At 48.8% G+C, this 18,531-nt stretch overlaps 1 protein-coding gene across 1 annotated transcript; it reads left to right on the forward strand.

Moving 5' to 3' along the window:
- Positions 1-3,481: 3,481 nt before the first annotated feature.
- Positions 3,482-16,953, forward strand: LOC140489165 (platelet-derived growth factor subunit B-like). The gene is made up of 7 exons (XM_072588403.1): positions 3,482-4,266; positions 5,137-5,197; positions 12,337-12,426; positions 13,133-13,332; positions 14,082-14,208; positions 16,121-16,250; positions 16,480-16,953. The coding sequence occupies exons 1-6, from the start codon at positions 4,213-4,215 to the stop codon at positions 16,228-16,230; spliced, it is 642 nt and encodes a 213-aa protein (XP_072444504.1). The 5' UTR covers positions 3,482-4,212; the 3' UTR covers positions 16,231-16,250; positions 16,480-16,953.
- The last annotated feature ends 1,578 nt before the right edge of the window (positions 16,954-18,531 follow it).

An 18,531-nucleotide genomic window follows, 5' to 3' on the forward strand; every position in this document is an offset into this window, starting at 1 on the left:
GAAGAGTAGTGCTGTTCTCCCTGGTATCGCGGCTAATGTTTACCCTTCATTCAGAAAACATCTGATTATCACATCGCTATGTGTGTGGGATGCCCAATAGGTATCTATGTTTTTGCTTCATGGGAAGTGAGTGTTGCCAGGTGGGTCAACAGTATTTATACAGTCAAACCACATTGCAGTGTGGTCTGGAGTCACATGTAAACCAGACCAGGTAAGGGGGGGGAGGGGAGTTTTCCTTCCCTAAAGGACATTAGATGAGTTTTTATTCTCTTTTTTTCTTTTTTCTTTTAGCAGCATATTTCCAGTCCACAACCATGTCCAACAATGAACAGGATAAAGGACATTATTATTTGTACAATACCATAACAAAAGTATCCATTCTATGAGATGAGTTTTTAACAATCACCATGAAATCCTTTCTATTTTATTCCAGTTTTCTTTTAATTGAATTCAAACGTTCCCAGCCTGACACAATGGGAGTCATTCCTGATGAAGGGCTCCAGCCCGAAACGTCAATGTCCCTGCTCCTCCGATGCTGCCTGACCTGCTGTGCTTTTCCAGCACCACTCTCTCAACAATGGGATTCAAACCGACACCCCCAGATGATTGGCCTCAGTTACTAATCTGGTGACATTACTGCCACATCCTCCCTTCAAAGCTTCCTTCTCCAGCCATTACTCCTTGAAAACACGTCATTGACTAATTTGCTTTGACACATCCAGTCGAATGTGCTGTATTAATACAAGTCTTTCTGTTTAGAAACAGAAATCCAGGAAACATTTTATTTTCTTCAATCTTGTTTTCATATTCTCTTTATAAACAAGCGTCCGTTTTAGCATCAGGGACTGAAAGTTTTTATTCATTGCTGGAATGTGGGTGTTGCCCATCCCTGACTGCCTGGGGATGGTAGAGGTGAGCTCCTTTCTTTAACTGTCGGGACAGCGTTAAAAATCACACAACACCAAGTTTAATTAGAAGCACTGGCTTTCGGAGCACCGTTCCTTCATCAGGTAGTGTAGGGACAGCCACAGCGTTGTAAATCAGGGAATTGCAGGATTTTGACCCAGCAACATTGAAGGAACAGTGATACATTTCAAAGTGAGGATGGGGAGGGGATGGGGGGGGATGGGGAGGGGATGGGGGGGGATGGGGGGGGATGGGGGGGGGATGGGGGGGGGATGGGGGGGGGATGGGGGGGGGGGGGGTGGGTGGGGAGGCATCTTGCCACGGTGGTGTTACCATGTACCTGTTGCCTTTGTCCCTCCAGGTGGAAGTGGTTGTGGGTTTGGAAGATGCTGTCTGAGTATCCTTGATGAATTATTGCAGTAAACAGTTAGTTAGTGGACATTGCTGTCACAGTGGTGAGGGGAGCGAATGTTGGAGATGCCAATTAAACAGTTCTGAAAACTTTGCATTTTTCTGTCGACAGATGCTATTGACCGGGGTTTCCAATCTGTTCAATCTTTGTTTGGGGCAGAGAAAGGCAGGAATTGAGAAAGACAGATTGAGAGAGATGGACAAATACACAAAGTGGATATGTAAGACAGACAGTCAGAAAAAGTGACAGTACAAGAAAGAAATGCAGAAGGGAGTCAGGGCAACAGATGCAGACAAGGGAACAGACCCAGACAGGGAGAGAATGGAGGGGAGTCAGAGAGACAGGCACCGACAGGGGGAGAATGGAGGGGAGTCAGAGAGACAGGCCCCGACAGGGGGAGAATGGAGGGGAGTCAGAGAGACAGGCCCCGACAGGGGGAGAATGGAGGGGAGTCAGAGAGACAGGCACCGACAGGGGGAGAATGGAGGGGAGTCAGAGAGACAGGCCCAGACAGGGGGAGAATGGAGGGGAGTCAGAGAGACAGGCCCAGAGAGACAGATGCAAAGAGGGAAAAAGTGAAGTGGTGGGGGGGTGGGGGGGGGTGGGGGGGGGGGGGTGGCGGTGGGGGGGGGGGGGGGGGGAGCCAGTAAGACATGCCCAGATAGAGAGACAGACAGACAGGGAGAGAATGAAGGGGAGTCAGTGAGACAGGCCCAGACAGACACAGAGGGTCAGACAGACAGGGAGACAGAAGCGCAGAGAGCGAGGAGAGGCAGTGAGACAGGCCCAGACACGGATGGACAGAAAAAGAAAGACAGTGAGGGACAAAAGAAGAATCAGCAAAACAGACACAGACACAGAGACACAGAGAGAGACACACACACAGACAGAGAGAGAGACACACACAGACAGAGAGAGAGAGAGACACAGACAGACAGAGAGAGATACACAAACACAGAGACACAGACAGAGAGACACACAGACAGAGAGACACACAGACAGAGAGACACACAGACAGTGGAAAAAAGATGGATGCAGAAAGAGGGACATGAAAAAGAAAGAGAATGTCTCGAGAAACAAAGGAATTGAAGCATAAACTGATAAAAACAAGGAGTCAGAAATATTGAGAGAGAGACAGAGAAAAGGAAAGTTTGAAGATCAGAATGAGAGAGGTTGAGAGAGAAAGGGTAACAAAGGAAAAGATCTGGAAAATAACACCTGTATAAATACCAAGGGAAAAGGGCAGGAGAAAAATAGAGGGAGACAGACAGGGAATGATGAAGCAGGTGAGAGTGAATAGAACAGAGAAAGACCAGGAGGGGGAAAAAAAGAGGGAAAGATAGTTGGAGACAGAAGGACAGAAACAGGAGAGAGAAAATAGAGGAAAGGAGACAGAGATAGAAAATCAGAGAGAAGAGAAACAGTTAGTTGGCTCAGTGGTTAGCACTGCTGCCTCATAGTGCCAGGGACCTGGGTTCAATTCCACCTTCAGGCAACTGTGTGGAGTTTGCATATTCTCCCCGTTTCTGTGTGGATTTCCTCCCATAGTCCAAAGATGTGTAGGTTAGGTGGATTGGCCAGACTAAATTGCCCATAGCACCCAGGGATTTGCAGGCTAGGTGGGTTAGCCATGGGGAAGTGCAGGGTTACAGGGATAGAAAGTGGATCTGGGTGGGATAGTCTTCAGAGGGTTGGTATGGATTTGTTGGGATGAATGGCCTGTTTCCATGCAGTAGTGATTCTAAAAAATGAAAGAGAGACAAATGAGATGGGTAGAAACAGACAAAAAGAAATAAATAGGAGGGAGATAGATAGAAGCAAAACAAATGAGAAAAGACAGGGGGAGGAAAGGACAAGTGTGGAGAGGCAAAAGACAGGTGTGGAAAAGAACAGAAAGAAATAAGAATACAAATAACGAAAAGAAAATGCGACCTGTAAAAAGCTGACGGTGGTGATGTAAGATAAACAGGAGGTAGCCTGGCCTCCGACTGTGCAACTCTTGTCATGTTTCATGTCTCAGCCCCAGGGCGGGCCTTTCTATCGGCTAACGGGCTGCGCCTTCCCTTTAAGACAGGGGGAAATCCCGCAACACATGCGCAATCCTGACCCACACCTTCACAGCCTTTGGTTATAAAAACTCCAGAGAGAGCAGAGTGACAGGGAGTCTGCAGCAATAGAGCCAGGCAGATAGAGTTAATCAGGGGGGGGAAAAAAAAACCCTGAGGGACACGGAGAGAGGCAGTGACCTAGCGACACACAGGGACAGGGACACACTCACACACTGGGATACATACACAGGGGGGGGGGAAGAGAGAGAGAGAGAGACAGACACAGATACACAGATACATACACACACAGGGGGAGAGAGAGACACACACCCACATACACTGGGAGACATATACAGGGAGAGAGAAACACTCACATACACACACACAGGGAGACATACACAGGGAAAGAGAGACATACACAGGGGGACATACACAGAGAGAGAGAGAGAGAGACACACACACACACACACACATACACTGGGAAACATACACAGGGAGACACCGGGAGAGAGAGGGGCACAGACTGGGAGACTGACCGACAGGCACACGGGGGGAGAGGGGCAAGGACGACATCGGGGTGAGGGTTAGCCGTGGACTGGGCACTCCGGCTCTGCTTCTGGACCCGCTCCTGGTCACCGAGCGACACCTGTTGCTCCAGATCCTCCCTCCCGGTGATATCAGAGAGAAATCCTTCAGTCAGACTGCCTGCGGACTCCCAGCGTGTGTGTGGGAGAAAGGCTGCAGGGAACTCCGGGCTGTCCCGGGACTAGCCCCTGGATTGCCAGCCCCCGGGGGTCGGGGAGATGAGCTGCTCCGATTGCAGCCTCTGAGAGCAGGAGCCGAGCTATGGATCTGAGCACCGCACTGTTCAGACTGGGGTGTCTGTGGGCCGTCACTCAGGTGAGCAACTGGGGGGGTAGGGGGAGTCTGGGAGGGGGTAGGGGGAGTCTGGAAGGGGGTGGGGGGAGTCTGCTGCGGGGTTAGGGGGAGTCTGGGAGGGAGTAGGGGAAGTCTGCTGTAGGAGTATGGGAACTGGAGGGGTAGGGGGAGTCTGGCAGGGGGTAGGGGGAGCCTGGCAGGGGGTAGGGGGAGTCTGGGAGGGGGTAGGGGGAGCCTGGCAGGGGGTAGGGGGAGTCTGCTGTAGGAGTATGGGAACTGGGGGGTGGGGGATCCAGCTATATGGGCTGGGGGCAGGACAGCATGGGGTACATGGATCAGGGTCTGGGGATATGGGGCGTTGGGGTGGGGAGCATGAGGAGGAGGTAGGATCAGAGCTCGAGTTCCCCACTTTGGCTCCTTCTCCATGCCCCCTTGGGTTGGGTGAGGTCTGTAACCCCTGGGTGGGGGGGGGAGAGAGGAGACTCAGACTGCTCAGAGCTTCAGTTAGAGCGGATGAGAACAAATAGCACAGATTTGATTTGATTATTGCCGCATGTACTGAGATATATTGGGAAGGAGGGTGGTGAGGGCAGGGGGAGAAGGCAATGGGGCTCGTAGACTAAAGGGTAAATGTGGGGCAGTTATTGAGATTAATCAGAGTTTGCCAGAACGGGACTGTAAAATGCTGGGTCAGTTTGCAACCTGAATCATCCTTCCAGGTGGGGATAGGTGTGGGTGACATTGAGAGTGCTCCCCCTTTTACCCCCTGCCAATCTGGTGCCCTCCCTCCCTCCCCCTGCCACTTGGTTTCCAGCCTGTGGGTGGCTTACTGAGGGTTAGGGCAGTCTCTGTTGGTTACTGATCATTACTGTGTCTCTTCCATACCAACAGGGTGACTGGATTCCTTCAGAATACAGCAGATCCCAGCATTTTGTCCCTCATCAAGCCAAAGGTAAATCACAGATACGTTGTGGCTCATGTGCAGGTATGGAGAGGTGTGGCTGCTTCACTAAGCTGTTGGTAGTAGGTACAACAGTTGGCAGAAAGTGAGGTTGGGAGGGTGAGGGGAGATACTGGTCATTTCAGAGGGTGACTGCTGATGGGTTGGTCTCAGCCACCCAGAGGTTGGTGTCAAAGGCCATGGGAGGGATGTGAAAGTGTGAAGCTGATCTGCAGCTGACAAGAAATGAGGGAATGCTGGGTTCTGCAAGTGTGGGCATCCACAGATGGGAAGATGTGGGGTTTTGAAATGGCTGGAGAGTTGGCAGGGGTGGATGTGCAGAGGGAGTTGGCAGGGGGGGTGTGCAGGGGGAGTTGGCAGGGTGGTGTGCAGGGGGAGTTGGCAGGGGGGGGTGTGCAGGGGGAGTTGGCGGGGGGGTGTGCAGGGGGAGTTGGCGGGGGGGGTGTGCAGGGGGAGTTGGCAGGGGGGGTGTGCAGGGGGAGTTGGCAGGGGGGGTGTGCAGGGGGAGTTGGCAGGGTTTGTTAACACTGAGAATGGAGAGTGTGTGGGAGGGAGTGCATGCTAACAGGAGGCACAGTGAAACCGTGGGGCTGAGAGACAGAGTGCAACATCACAGCACCCAGAACGTAGGCCACTTTGTAATGGATTCGAGCTTCATTGCAGGAAGGGTTTTTGTGTCTGAGCCAGCGTTTGTTGCCCGTGAGAAGGGAGACAGAGTGAATAAACCTGAGCAGATTGTACAGTTTCAAACAGGAGTGAGCCCTGTCGCTTCTAACTGCTCTCCTGGGCTGGGCTACCTCCTTGATTAGGTCACATTCCTCACAGCATACTGGAATGGCATTTCAGTTCTTGCCTGTTTTGTCTGCTGGCCATTCCAACCTCAGCTCAGCTACTATCTAAGAAAGCCCAGTGTTTCCTGCAATTGTCTACAATCCGAATGGGGTTTGGCAAGGCTGCAGTATCTCCTCAACAGTATAACTGAGTGAGGCATCGCGTGAGGCTGATCTCTTCGCCTGGGTTCGGGCCCAGCATTGTTAATGCCAGTCTCTTTCTTCTTGTATTTTTTCCAAACACAATGAATGCGCTTCTAAATATAGGCTCAGTGTGTTAGCATTCCTCACATCCCGACAAGGATGGAATCTGTGGAATTATTTCCTGATCGCTTGTATTTCCAATTGTCTGGAACACTCAAATGAACAAAGTTTCTTTCTTTTGCTGGAGCTGATGACCTTCACATTAACATTTCAGCTGCTCAAATATGATAGTTAGCATTTCAGTAAATTCAGTCTTGCTGCCAGGATTACTGTTTAACCCTTGAACTGCTTGAGCTTTTGTTTATAATGGTATTGAGACATTTTGGAGACAGTACGGGTCCAGTCCACTGAATAAAGACATTTCCCCAAACGATTTTAGCGCACCTGCTGCCGAACCACCACCTCCGTGCTCGCGCTCTCTCTCGCACACAACGTCCCAATTGCCTGGCACCAGCCTGCTGTTTTTGTTTGCAGGATGATGGTGAACTTGGGTTGAGCTTCCCTTGGTATAATAGTACAGGGCCACCCCCTCCCTGGCATTGCTGTCTCTGTGGGGTTTACTGCAGTGGATGACAGACTGGGAAGGAGCAGCATTCATGGCCTGCCTTTTCTCTAGGCCCTCTTCTCAGCCAGCTGAGTGTCTCTCATATCTGCTCCCCTCCTTCCAGAGGTCACAGCCATCGGTGTTTGTCTCCCAGTTGTCAATGTTGATGTCTGCTGTCTTCACATCTTCCTGTCAGGTGTCCTTTGAGCAGAGAGTCTGGTTCTTCAGGCTGTTGTAACCCAGTGGCCAGGTCACTGTGTTGGGTCAACTTCTGCTATTGACGTGATGAAGGTGGTCGAGCCAGCCAGCGCGAGCGCCATTGGCTTAGCAATGGGTTGTTGGCTAGAGGAATTAGCGCGTGGCGGACCCTGAGGAAATGACACTATCCTTCTGACAGATACGTCTTGAAACATTGAGGTGTTCAGGCCGCTCACAATGTGGTCCCCTCTACACTGGGGAAACGAAATGCAGACTGGGTGACCGCTTTTATGGAGCACCTATGTTCTGTCTGTGAAAATGACCCTGAGTTTCCAGTTGCCTGCCACGTCAACACCCCACTGTGTTCCCTGGCCAACATCTGTCTCACTGCAGGGCTCCAGCACGAGATGGAAGAACAGCTGCTCGTTTTCTGCTTGGGGACCCTGCAGCCTTAAGGACTCGATATTGGGTTTAATAATTTTAGAGTGAGCCCCTCTTTCCGTGTTCTTTACCACAACTCCCACACCAAGCCCAGTCATCACATCAGTTGCTTTCACCAGAGTCAACCCATTTTTCACCCACTGATGGTCGTTATCGCCTATCTCGTCTTCCCTAGCTTCCTATCAACAATCCCTTTATCTACCTCTTTATTTCCCCCAACCCTCACAACCACCCCCCACCCCCCCCACCCCGACCTTAGCATAAACACCATTTCCAAGCTGTTTCCAGATTTGAAGTGTTAACTCTTCACAAGTGTAGCCAGATCTGCTGAGTGTCTCCAACATCTTCTGATTTTTTTTCTTTGGTGTGTTTCAGCCTTTACTCCTCCTCGGTATAGGCTATCCAGGACTCCCTGCAATGACAAATACAGAGTGCAGAGTTGCTAGATTGTATCTGGTGCTCTCAGTCAGGTTTCTGTTGTTCCACACTGCCTTACTCAAGTCAGGTACAACAGCTGCAGCTTTCGTGGTGTTATGTTGGGGTTTCAGCGTCGAGTGCTTGTGATTTGTGGAGTTTAGATCTGTCAAGCTATCAGCAATCTCAAGTGTTGTTTGAGATGGGGCTGCACCTTAGCTCTGCCGCACGAGTGAGTCCTAACTTTCCTTAGCTCCTTCGTGTGTGCTCGAGATCACACACTGCTGTGACATGGCAGCCTTTCTATGCGACCTGGAGCTTGTTGAATGGCAGTCTGTTTGGAGTGCTATGCCCATCTCCCCAGCTGCTTTATTCGAGCCAGTGACCTCCCTGCGTTTGTTTTCAATGGAGCAGTTTTCCTTGCTGCGTACCTGTCCCATTCACTCACTCCATGTGATTATGGATATTCTGGCAAAGTTGTAACCGGTAGTCACTAATACATTATCTCGCGGTCTGTTGGACTTCGCTTTGAGTAGCTGTTATTGCAATCAGAGACTCCTTGCTCGATATCTCTGACAATGAACAGGAGCAGACTGCATGGTCTCAATGGAAGCTCCCTTTACAATGATATTAGCCTCAGACCACAATTCTCAGCTCTTGCACTGGTAATGTGCCATTATGAATGGTGCCTTCAATGTTCTGTTTCGCGGCTTCTTTCTGCGTGGAGGTCCTTGTCTGATCAAGTGAGGAGGTTATCCCAGACTAAGGCATTGACAAGTTGGCATGAGGTCAGCATTTCTGCTCAAAACCAAACCATTTCAAGAGCTCCCCATTCCCCCCTCCCGGTGCACAATAATTTAGACTTCCATCCATACTTGGACTCAGCTCCAAATTTCCTGTCTGCATTTGCATCTTTTTAATGTCCAATTCTCCCACGTCAACAGGGTTACTGGCCTGTATCTGCAAGTTGGATGTGCTGCAATGTCTGGGGATCGAACCCCCTTCAAAGCTTAGCCTTGCAGCCAAAACAAAGCTGGTTTCCATATGTTGAACTGAACTCTCTGATGGAGAGGCTGTGAACTAACTGGGAGAGACTGACACATGCGGCGTTCTCTTTGTCGTATTGCTGTTAGCCAGTGGTGTAGACACTAAAAATGAAATGCGAACTAGCACACCAAAGTGGAAAGCATACAAACCTCTTCCCCCGCACACTCGACCGCTCACATTGGGTGTGTTCACCAGGCTTACCATCTAATCCTCCAACTCTGGCCAACTTTAATCAAATATCATCACTGGTATCTGTCATTCTACAGACTGATATCTATCTGTTGAATAAGGCAGCAAATTGCTGTCAGATATTTATAACAGCCTGTATTAAATCTGTACTTTTGAACTGACATCAATTTCCACCTTTTCCCTTCTGGACCCTGCCCAGAAGGCAGCTTCTTACTGGGGAAGAATCGTTGTGTAAATGAGGTTGTTGATGCCCAAGTGTTTGTCCAGACCTGCGTCAGTTTTCCTGGTAAATTATTCCGTAACTTAATTCTTGTTTGAATGTAAGTTAAACTCGCCCGTCCCTTGGCTCCTAACTTTCCCACTTACTTCAAATCCGAGAGGATGGAATAGTATTGAGTTGATGCGGGTAATTTCTCTTGATTTGATTTTGTTGCGTTCCTCATAATTTTAAAAACTATGGAAAATGCATATGGACTTGTTGGAGCAGCAGAGATTGCAGACAGTAGGATTGAAATCATTAGGTTTGGTTCAGTTGTAGAGAAGCCTTGAGAACAGGGTGGCACAAGATAAAGATAAAATACAAGTGATTTTAAAACTCTGCTTCTACACACCACAGGTTTGAGAGGTTTCAGAATTCACCTTCAGGTTTCATGGTTGAAAGGGAAACTGTCAAAATTGAAGGTTAGGTTCAACAAGCGATTGAAGGGAAAAGGGGAAAACAGAAATCCAGGAATTAATCCAGTAAAAGTGATGAGAGCACTTGGTTCCTGTGAGCAGTAATTACAAAGATGGACAGATGATAGTGAGCGGTCTGTGATAGGCAGACAACAACATTCTCTCATCCCAAGGGAAATACGTTCCACCTTCCTCATTTATCACTCACAGCTCAAACACATTCCCTACCAAAAAGCACTTGAGTCTGGGGGTCATTTGAAAATTCCAAAACTGAGATTGAAGTTTTTTTTTTGAGTTCAGAGTTTTGCGGGTATGAAACCACAGCAGAATTGACATTTGAAGTAGGGATTAACCAATAACCGACTGAATATAGTGGGTCATTCCATCTACCCCAGCACAGCAAAGTACTTGAGTGGCCTCCTCCTGTGGCGTTCTATCAGGTTTGAGGAGCTGGATGGCCTCCTATTTGTCCTGCTGAAGTTCAGGTCAATTACTGGGCAGTTAGAATTGTTCTAACACATGCAGTTTTTACTACAAATCTGGCCAGAGTTTGAAAAGCATTCTTTGTGTAATGAAGATATGAAGAAAGCAACAACTTGGAGCTTTCTGTACTTTACCTTTAGCCTGGTGTGACTTCACTATATTTTCAGCTAATTGTTGGTAAACCCCAGGCAAACCTTTCCCAGTCTGTTCATTCCCGTTGATTCATTGCAGTTTGGTTCCACAGAGTTGCAACCTGGGACAGACTGACTGCTAAAAATTCTCCAGAAGCTGATGATTGAAGGATGAGGTTTATTCTCGCTGGTATTTCACACTTTTAGCTGGAAGCAATTTGTGCAAATGTGTGAAAGATGAAGATAAATGAGCCGAATTTGAATGGAAGGGAGAGGATTAGGGGGCCACTAATGAATGTGAATTGTAAGGACTGGGATTGATTCTGGTAACCAGGGCATGGGTCCACTGGGAATTGAACTGGTCATTGGAGTATTGGCAGAAAAGGTATAATATTGGCAACTACCTGTTATATTTTTATATACGTATTGGTAACAGTAAGCGGTAATTAGATAACTTAGGTATTAGTTGTCAGGGAACTGTCCTGCTAACTGGACACTGTACTGGTCACTTCACAATCTGAAACTAATTTAAATTGAGTTCAATCTCCCATTGATTGGTATATCCTTACCTGTGTATGTCTTAAACTCTGAAGTCCCCTCTGTAAGTCTCTCTATTCCTCTGTCTCATCCACTTCAGGTGTTTCTTAAAGCCCAGCTTTATCACCGCTCCCAATATTTTGGCCTTTGACCGTTACCACCTGCTGATTACACCACACCCTGACAATGAGTTATCCTGAGGATTTTGTATCTAGGCATGGCTATCTCTATGTGGTATCTCCTGTCTGTCTGTCTGTCTCTGTCTCCCTTGCACTGTATATATCCCAGACTAGTGATTCTTTTTATAACAAATCTTTTTCATGTTACTTTGATCTAGATAATGCAACAATGTCTGTCACCATTTAATATGGAAGTTTTATTGATAAATGTACTCAATAGAAACTAATTGGACACGGTATTACTTTATTCCAAAATATTTCCAGCACCAAAAACCGATTTCAGTCCAACTGCTCTGTGTTGATCTTTGTCTCAGATGAGCTCCTCCCATCCATTCAACTCTCACTGTCACCATCTCCTATTATTCCTTTTGCTGTTGTGTTTTTCCAGCATCCCCTCGACATCTCCTTGTGGAAGCAAGTTCCACTGTTTCCTCACTCTCTCTGGGCAAATGTGTTTCTTCCCAATTTGCAGTTAGATTTATCAGCGGCTATCTACTATTGAGTCGCCACGACAAGTCGAAACATCTTCATGACATCTACTCTATCAAATCCTTTCACAATCTTTTAAAACTCCATCTGATTATCTGTCCATTTAAAATCTTTCCTGATAGCTTTAACCTCTCTGTTCTGATGTCATTTCAATCCATCTGTTCCTGTGCTTCCAACCTTTTTATGTAATCTGGAGGTCTGAATTGTATTTGCCTGATCCAAGTTCTGTTATTAAATGCGTCAATACTTGTATTGATTTTGTAGGTAGATTTCTGAATGACAGAGCACATTTTCCAAGGACTAAGGAGAGTCCTATCAGCATTGGCTCTACTTCTCCTGCTAGACCTGTTAGGATTCTCCAGCAATTTGGTTTTCTTTCAGATTGTCATCGTCTACAGTATTTTGCTTTTGTTTGAGGATATGACTACTTTGTTTTTACTGAAATGCACATCCTCTCATGTATCCACGTTGGTATGCAATTGGCAACTGGAGTTTAATTTGAAGTTCATGAATAGTTTCCTATTCTCTCAATATTTCTCAGTGTCAACTGAATCCTACCATTTGGTGGTTTTGAAATGGCACTTTTTAAATAAATGCATTCTTTTTTTAAATGTGACTTCTTTTTTTCTTCAGTTTATTTCAAAAGTGCACGTCGCAAATGGGTGATATCAGTCTCCAGCTGTCAGTTGTTTCCAAAAACCAGTCTGTGAATGTAGAATGGAGATTGGAGGTGGGCCAAAATAATGAGCAGCGATGGGTCTGATTTCAGGTGCAGATGCCAAGGATTCGGAGAAGCTTTATTCGGTGTCTGTGGTTGGAAAAGGCCATTGGCAAGCTGTCCAAGTGACACAGAGCCCAGGTGAGAGCCTTTTCTGGAAGGAATGAGTTTCTGCTGATGTCTGGGCGGGAGGCAGGGGGGAGCAGGTGGGCGGAGGTTTGCAAAACAGGTCAAGACAGGGTGACCATGTCTAAGTACACTTGTTTTTCCTGCTGTAGACATTGGTCACCTTTCTGAGTGCCTCGGGAGGAGGGCTTTGGATGTCTGTCTTGGCAACTCATCGGGATCGCCAGCGATGAGGGTGTTTAGTTGTGATTTCTGGGCTGAAGGGGTGGAAGGTTGGTAAACTCTTGCCAGAATTGAGGTTGGAGGCTTTTGTCCAGGCCTCTCTTTGGGAGAGGGTGGGATCAGAGAGGAGAGTGTGCCTGTGTGAAGAGAGTGTTCGCTCACTCCCTGGGGCACACTGCGTAAATTCTGAGGTAAGAGGAAGGTTTTTAAAGCGATACTTTAAGGAGGGATTGCTCCTACCCACCTGGAGTCCCTACATCAAACTGCTGCACTTCTGACTCGGCCTTTCATTCCTCTGTCCTGTCACTTGCCCATTGCGGGCTGTGCCCTGCAGCTCTGCTGATTCCTGTCTCCCAGTCTGCCCTTTTGTCTTTGGGGATATTGGAGGGATTATGCTAACCCTGATTGATGGAGCTCTGGCGTGACTCGGTGAGAGCTTTTGGAGTTCTCTCTATTTTCCCGGGTTGTTGTGGTGAGCTGCTTTGCCGATCTCTTCCAGAGCCGGTGGTGGAACTTGCCAAGCCCGCCAAGTGTAAGGTGAGGCCCACGGTCATCGAAATCACCCGGAGCATGGTGGATCACACCAGCGCCAACTTTGTTGTGTGGCCATCCTGCGTGGAGGTGCAGCGATGCTCTGGTTGCTGCAACACCAGGAACTACAAGTGCCAGGCAACCAAGGTACAAGAGCGACACGTCAAGGTGAGGAGCAGGGCGTATGGCATTACTGGGGGTGGGGGGGGTTCAGATAGTGCCAGCGTATGAGGGTCTGGGGTAGCTTTGGGACTATGGGAGCAAGTGCAAGAAACAGGGTACAGGAAGGTATTGCAGAGAAAGTGGTGGCTGGGACATAATAGAGGGGATCTTGGAATGAGGCTGTCAAAGGGAAGTCGGGGTGTTACTGGTCTGCGATAGGGTTGGGCTTGCTCTGTCTAACCTGCAGGATTAGTGATGGTCTGGGTGATGGAGGGAAGGATTTGACCCCCTCATTCAGTCTCTGCTTAAGTCAAAGATACTGCGGACAATCCCTTGCACGCTTCCACAACAAATCCTACAGGGAAATGTTCCACACTTGACTCTTCAATGTTTGGGACCCCAACTCGGGGAGAGAGGCTTCGAGAATCTTCAGTGCTGAGAGCAGGGATAGTGTGGGAGCTGTGGAGCCTGCTTGCGGGGTGGTCTGGCTTACCCAACCCCCCCCCCCCCCCCCCCCGACCACCACCCTGGTACCATTGAGGACTTTGGGTTGGTGGAAAATTCTGAAAAAGTGCAGCATCCCATTGGAGTCTGGAGGCAACAGTAAACTACCTCCGAGTGTGCAGTCCCATCGCCTGATGACAATGCCCCCTCGTGCTAAACGCAAACAGCAAACTGTGACTGACTGAAAGCTCTGTCTTTCTGGGCTGTTATTTTATTGATGGTTTGCACTAACTGAACGGTCTGTTTCTCAGGTGGTAACAAGGAGAATATGCCCCCACAGACTCTGTAAAAACAAGAATGCAGTGATTGTGTTGTTAGACCACGTCGAGTGCAAGTGTGTAACCACTGCTGAAAACACGGCTTCGCGGGAGAGACAGGGTGAGTATCCACACGTCAGACCCAAGGCAAGCAAATGGGAGTGACCAACTAGAACAGGTGCTGGGGGGATATGTTGGGTGGGTGCTGGGGGGATATGTTGGGTGGGTGCTGGGGGGATATGTTGGGTGGGTGCTGGGGGGATATGTTGGGTGGGTGCTGGGGGGATATGTTGGGTGGGTGCTGGGGGATATGTTGGGTGGGTGCTGGGGGGATATGTTGGGTGGGTGCTGAGGGGATATGTTGGGTGGGTGCTGAGGGGATATGTTGGGTGGGTGCTGGGGGGGTCCTGGGGGGTATGTTGGGTGCTGGGTGGGTCCTGGGGTATGTTGGGTGCTGGAGGAGCCTGGGGGCAGTATTTTGGGTGCTGGGTGGGTGCAGTGTGGGTCCTGAGGTGGTATGTTGGATGCTGGGCGGATTCTCATTAATGTGGAGTACTTGATGGGTCTTGGTAACACTTGGGTGCGAAGTAGGTCTGGGTAGTATATTGGATTCTGAGTGGTATGCTGGGTGGTCTTGGGTGGTACATTTGGTACGAGGTGGGTGCAGGGAGAGTGTTGGGTGCTGGGGGTGGCTTCTGAGTAATACGTTGGATGCTGGGTGAGTCTTGAGGACTATTTTGGGTTCTGGGTGGATCTTGGGTGTTGCCGAGTGTTATGTAGTAATATCCTGTTCTCATTAATACTGCTTCCAAGTTTTGTCACTGCTTTAATGTTTTCCATATAGTGCCAATATCAATTGGAACCCTTCGATCTGCTCTGTTACTGCCCTCCCCAACGTGTTCCTTATTAGTGTGAGGGAGCCTGAGCAGTGAAGGTTGTGATGGAGAGAGCACTGTAATTGATAGCAAACACACTACGCTGAGGAGCCCAGATAGTGACCAAGAGCTGCTCTAACTAGAAGCTCAGAGTAGCCGAGATCCAGGCTAATGGATATGTTAATGATTTTAGATGAGGGTTGTAAATGTAAAATCTCCAAATTTACAGATGACGCAAAGCTGAGTGGGGAGGGTGCCGAGATGGTTCAGTGGGATCTGGGCAGACTGAGTGAGTGGGCAAATCCATGGCTGATGCAGTATAATGTGGATAAATGTGAGGTTCTTCATTTTGGGAGCAAACACAGGATGGTAGATTACTGTCTGGGTGTTAGAGAGAGGGGAGTGTGTGATGACACCAGTCACTCTAAATAAGCATTGCAAGTCTAACAGCGATGAAGAAGGCAAATGGGCTGTTGGCCTTCATAGTGAGTACAGGAGCAGGGCCTCAGTGAGACTGCACCGGGAGTGTTATGTGCAGTTTTTTTTGGTCACCTTATCTGAGGATGAATGCTCTAGCTCTGGAGGGAGTACAGCAAAGCCTTACCAGATGATTCCTGGGGGTGGATTAGAGTGGTGCTGGAAAAGCACAGCAGGTCAGGCAGCATCCGAGGAGCAGGAAAATCACCTGATTCCTGGGGATGGCAGGACTGACCTATGAGGAGAGGTTAAGTCAATTAGGCCTATACTCATCGGAGTTAGAATTTCAGTTTCTTTGCGAAACCCCTCATTCTAACAGGAGTAGACAGGGTAAAGGCAGGAAGGATGTCCTGATAGTGGGGAAAATCCAGAAGCAGGGATCGTGGTCGGAACTTGAGGTAAACCATTTAGGACGGTGGTGAGAAACTTCCACACCCAGAAAGCAGTCATCCTACCTCAGAAAACAGCTGAGGCCAAAACATTGAATGATTTTAAAGAGTTGATAATAACACCCGGGGTCAAAGGGATCAAAAGAAATGTAGAGAAACAGGAACAAGGGACTGAATTGATAGATCAACCATAATTGGAGTGAGTGGGCTACTCCTGCTCTCTGGTTCTGTGAAGCCCTGGAGGCTGATTGGCTGGCTGGCTGGCTGACTGACTGACATTTTTTCCCCCCAGGATCTCTGTCGAGTGCAGCTCCCACTGTGATCCAGCCTCGAGGACACAGGAAGCGCAAGTATCGGAAATTCAAGCACATCAGCGATGGCAAGGGACTCCCCCCGAGATAGGGGCAGGCAACAAGATTCAGGTAAAGAGCCCTCTGGCTCTCCGCTCAGCTGAGAGGTTCCCAACTGAGTAGGGGAAGGGGTGGGGGAAGAGGGCTATGTATCCCGAGAGGATGGTCAGATCTGGTGGGCCGTGCGTGATGAACGCTAAAGGCCCTGTGAGTAGGCCAGTGACCCTCCAGGCCCTGACCCTGTGCTGGGTGTGCCGTCCTCCTGTCTGTCACATTCACGTTGCCCTGTCTGAATTTGCAGGTGTCCTACACTCGGATCCCACGGAGAATCCAATTGAAATCGCAGTCGGTCAGTGGGCTCTATCTGTCAGAACAGCTGCTCACAATCACTCCAACTGTGGTTGACTGGATTTTAACATCTTCATGGCCCAAGGTAGCGACTTCAGGAATGGCAAACTCCTGCAAACCAGAGACAAATGTGCACTAAAGACTGAAGCTGATTCTTAATACGGACACGATGCTAATGACGACTGGATTTGTTAGCTTCATGCCTCTATTGGGGTGAGAAATGGACCGAGTGGTTGATTCTACATGGAGACCCAGGCTGTTTGCACTGTACATTTTGCTTTTTTTTAAATATATTTTCTGTGTATTTAATGTTGGTTACTGTGATCGGAGTGAACAGTGTGAGGGGAAGCCAGGTCACCAGCTGGTTCTGCCCGTTTTGAGTGGCATTTTACAGGGGTACCTACAGACCCCCCCCCCCCCCCCCCCCCCCAGGTGCTGATGTTCAATGCCCACTTCCACCCTCCTCCCAGCCCAGGATGCGAACTGCACGGTGCCTGCCTGGTTCCTAACCTCCTCCGGGATTCGTGCAGACCCCAGGCCCAGGATTGGAAACCAGGCCAGATCAGGGTTCAATGCTGGTCTGTGAAAGCTGTGACTTTGTGTCCCTGGCTTGTGTAACAGTTAACTGGCCGGAGCTGAAAGAAGTGGCCTGGGGCACGGCCACAGAAGCCCCATGCTCGCTCAGCCACTCGCTTGCTCAGGGAGACCCGGCCCCCTCCTGCTCCTGGGATCGAAGCGTGCTGCATAGTTGAGGAGCTGACGGCACGCCTGGTCCTTGCTGCTTGTTTACACTTGCCTGAGGCAAGGGATCGGCCTCGATTTGGTTCAGAGCCAGGACTGTGATCAAACCCCAACTGTGGATCTAACTGCAGCAGCACTGCCCAGCGAGGGGCAAAGGTACCGGACCACAGAACAGAGGAGGGGGCAGGAAACAGCAAATGGATTGCTCTGTGCAGGGGCTGGCGTGGGTGACGTTATTCTGCTGGAGGCTGTAAACAGCGGGGAATTCTCCTCAGCAGCTCACCTGTATTATACACTGGAATGGAATCTCTTTTTTTTTCAGGATAAATATTATGACTAATTATTTATATATTTAAAGTTGTAAAGATTTATATGAAACACAATAAATGGCTTTTTTGTGATCCCTGTGTAGACCCAAGTGCAAAGAAACATGTTGAATCTGTTTCACTGAGTCACACATTCCAACTAGAACATGGACTGGGGATGTGAACTGAATAATTTGGAGACAGTCAGTTAATTATCCTGAGCTGCTCTGGATTGCCTTAGGCACTGACTGACGTTTTTGAGGACCATTGCACCAACATTCATCTTGATGCAAGAGTCTCTGCTCTATCTTCTTGATCAAGTAGCAACCTGACACGCCTAACAGATGCCACGGAATTCTTGATTCAGTCTTGACTGACAAGGGCAGGAAGCTCTCCAATTTGCTGCTGGCCTACAGGAGGATAGAGCAGATGAGTGAGTGGTTGAGGAGCTGGCAGTGCGGGCAAGGATTCAGATTTTTGGATCATTGTGTCCTCCCCTTTTGGGGCAGACGTGACCTGTGCAAGATGGATGGAGGGGGATCAGTGTCCTCACAGAGATTTGCCAGAGCTACTTGGGAGGCTTTAAACCACTCTGGCAGTGGGGTGGAGGTGGTTTCTAAGCAGTAGTGAGATAACAGGGGGTGAAGGATGGTTCAAAGTTAGACAGCAAGTTAAATAGACAAGGTAGGCAACAACACAGCAGGGGATGAGGGATGACTAATGAATTAATCTGAATTTATTTCAATGTGTGAGGCCTTACAGGTTAGGCAGAATGAATTTACGGCATGGGTGGGAACAGAGCAAGAAGATATCAGAACAATTACAGAAACATGGTTGAGGGAAGGACAGGACTGGATGCTCAATTTTCTGGGAGATTGGGGCTGGATCCACAGTTGTCCGTCATTTACATAAACAATTTGGATGGGAATATAGGAAGCATGGTTAGTAAGTTTGTGGAT

The sequence above is a fragment of the Chiloscyllium punctatum genome, chromosome 18 (genome assembly GCF_047496795.1).
Source record: "Chiloscyllium punctatum isolate Juve2018m chromosome 18, sChiPun1.3, whole genome shotgun sequence".
Lineage (NCBI taxonomy): Eukaryota > Metazoa > Chordata > Chondrichthyes > Orectolobiformes > Hemiscylliidae > Chiloscyllium > Chiloscyllium punctatum.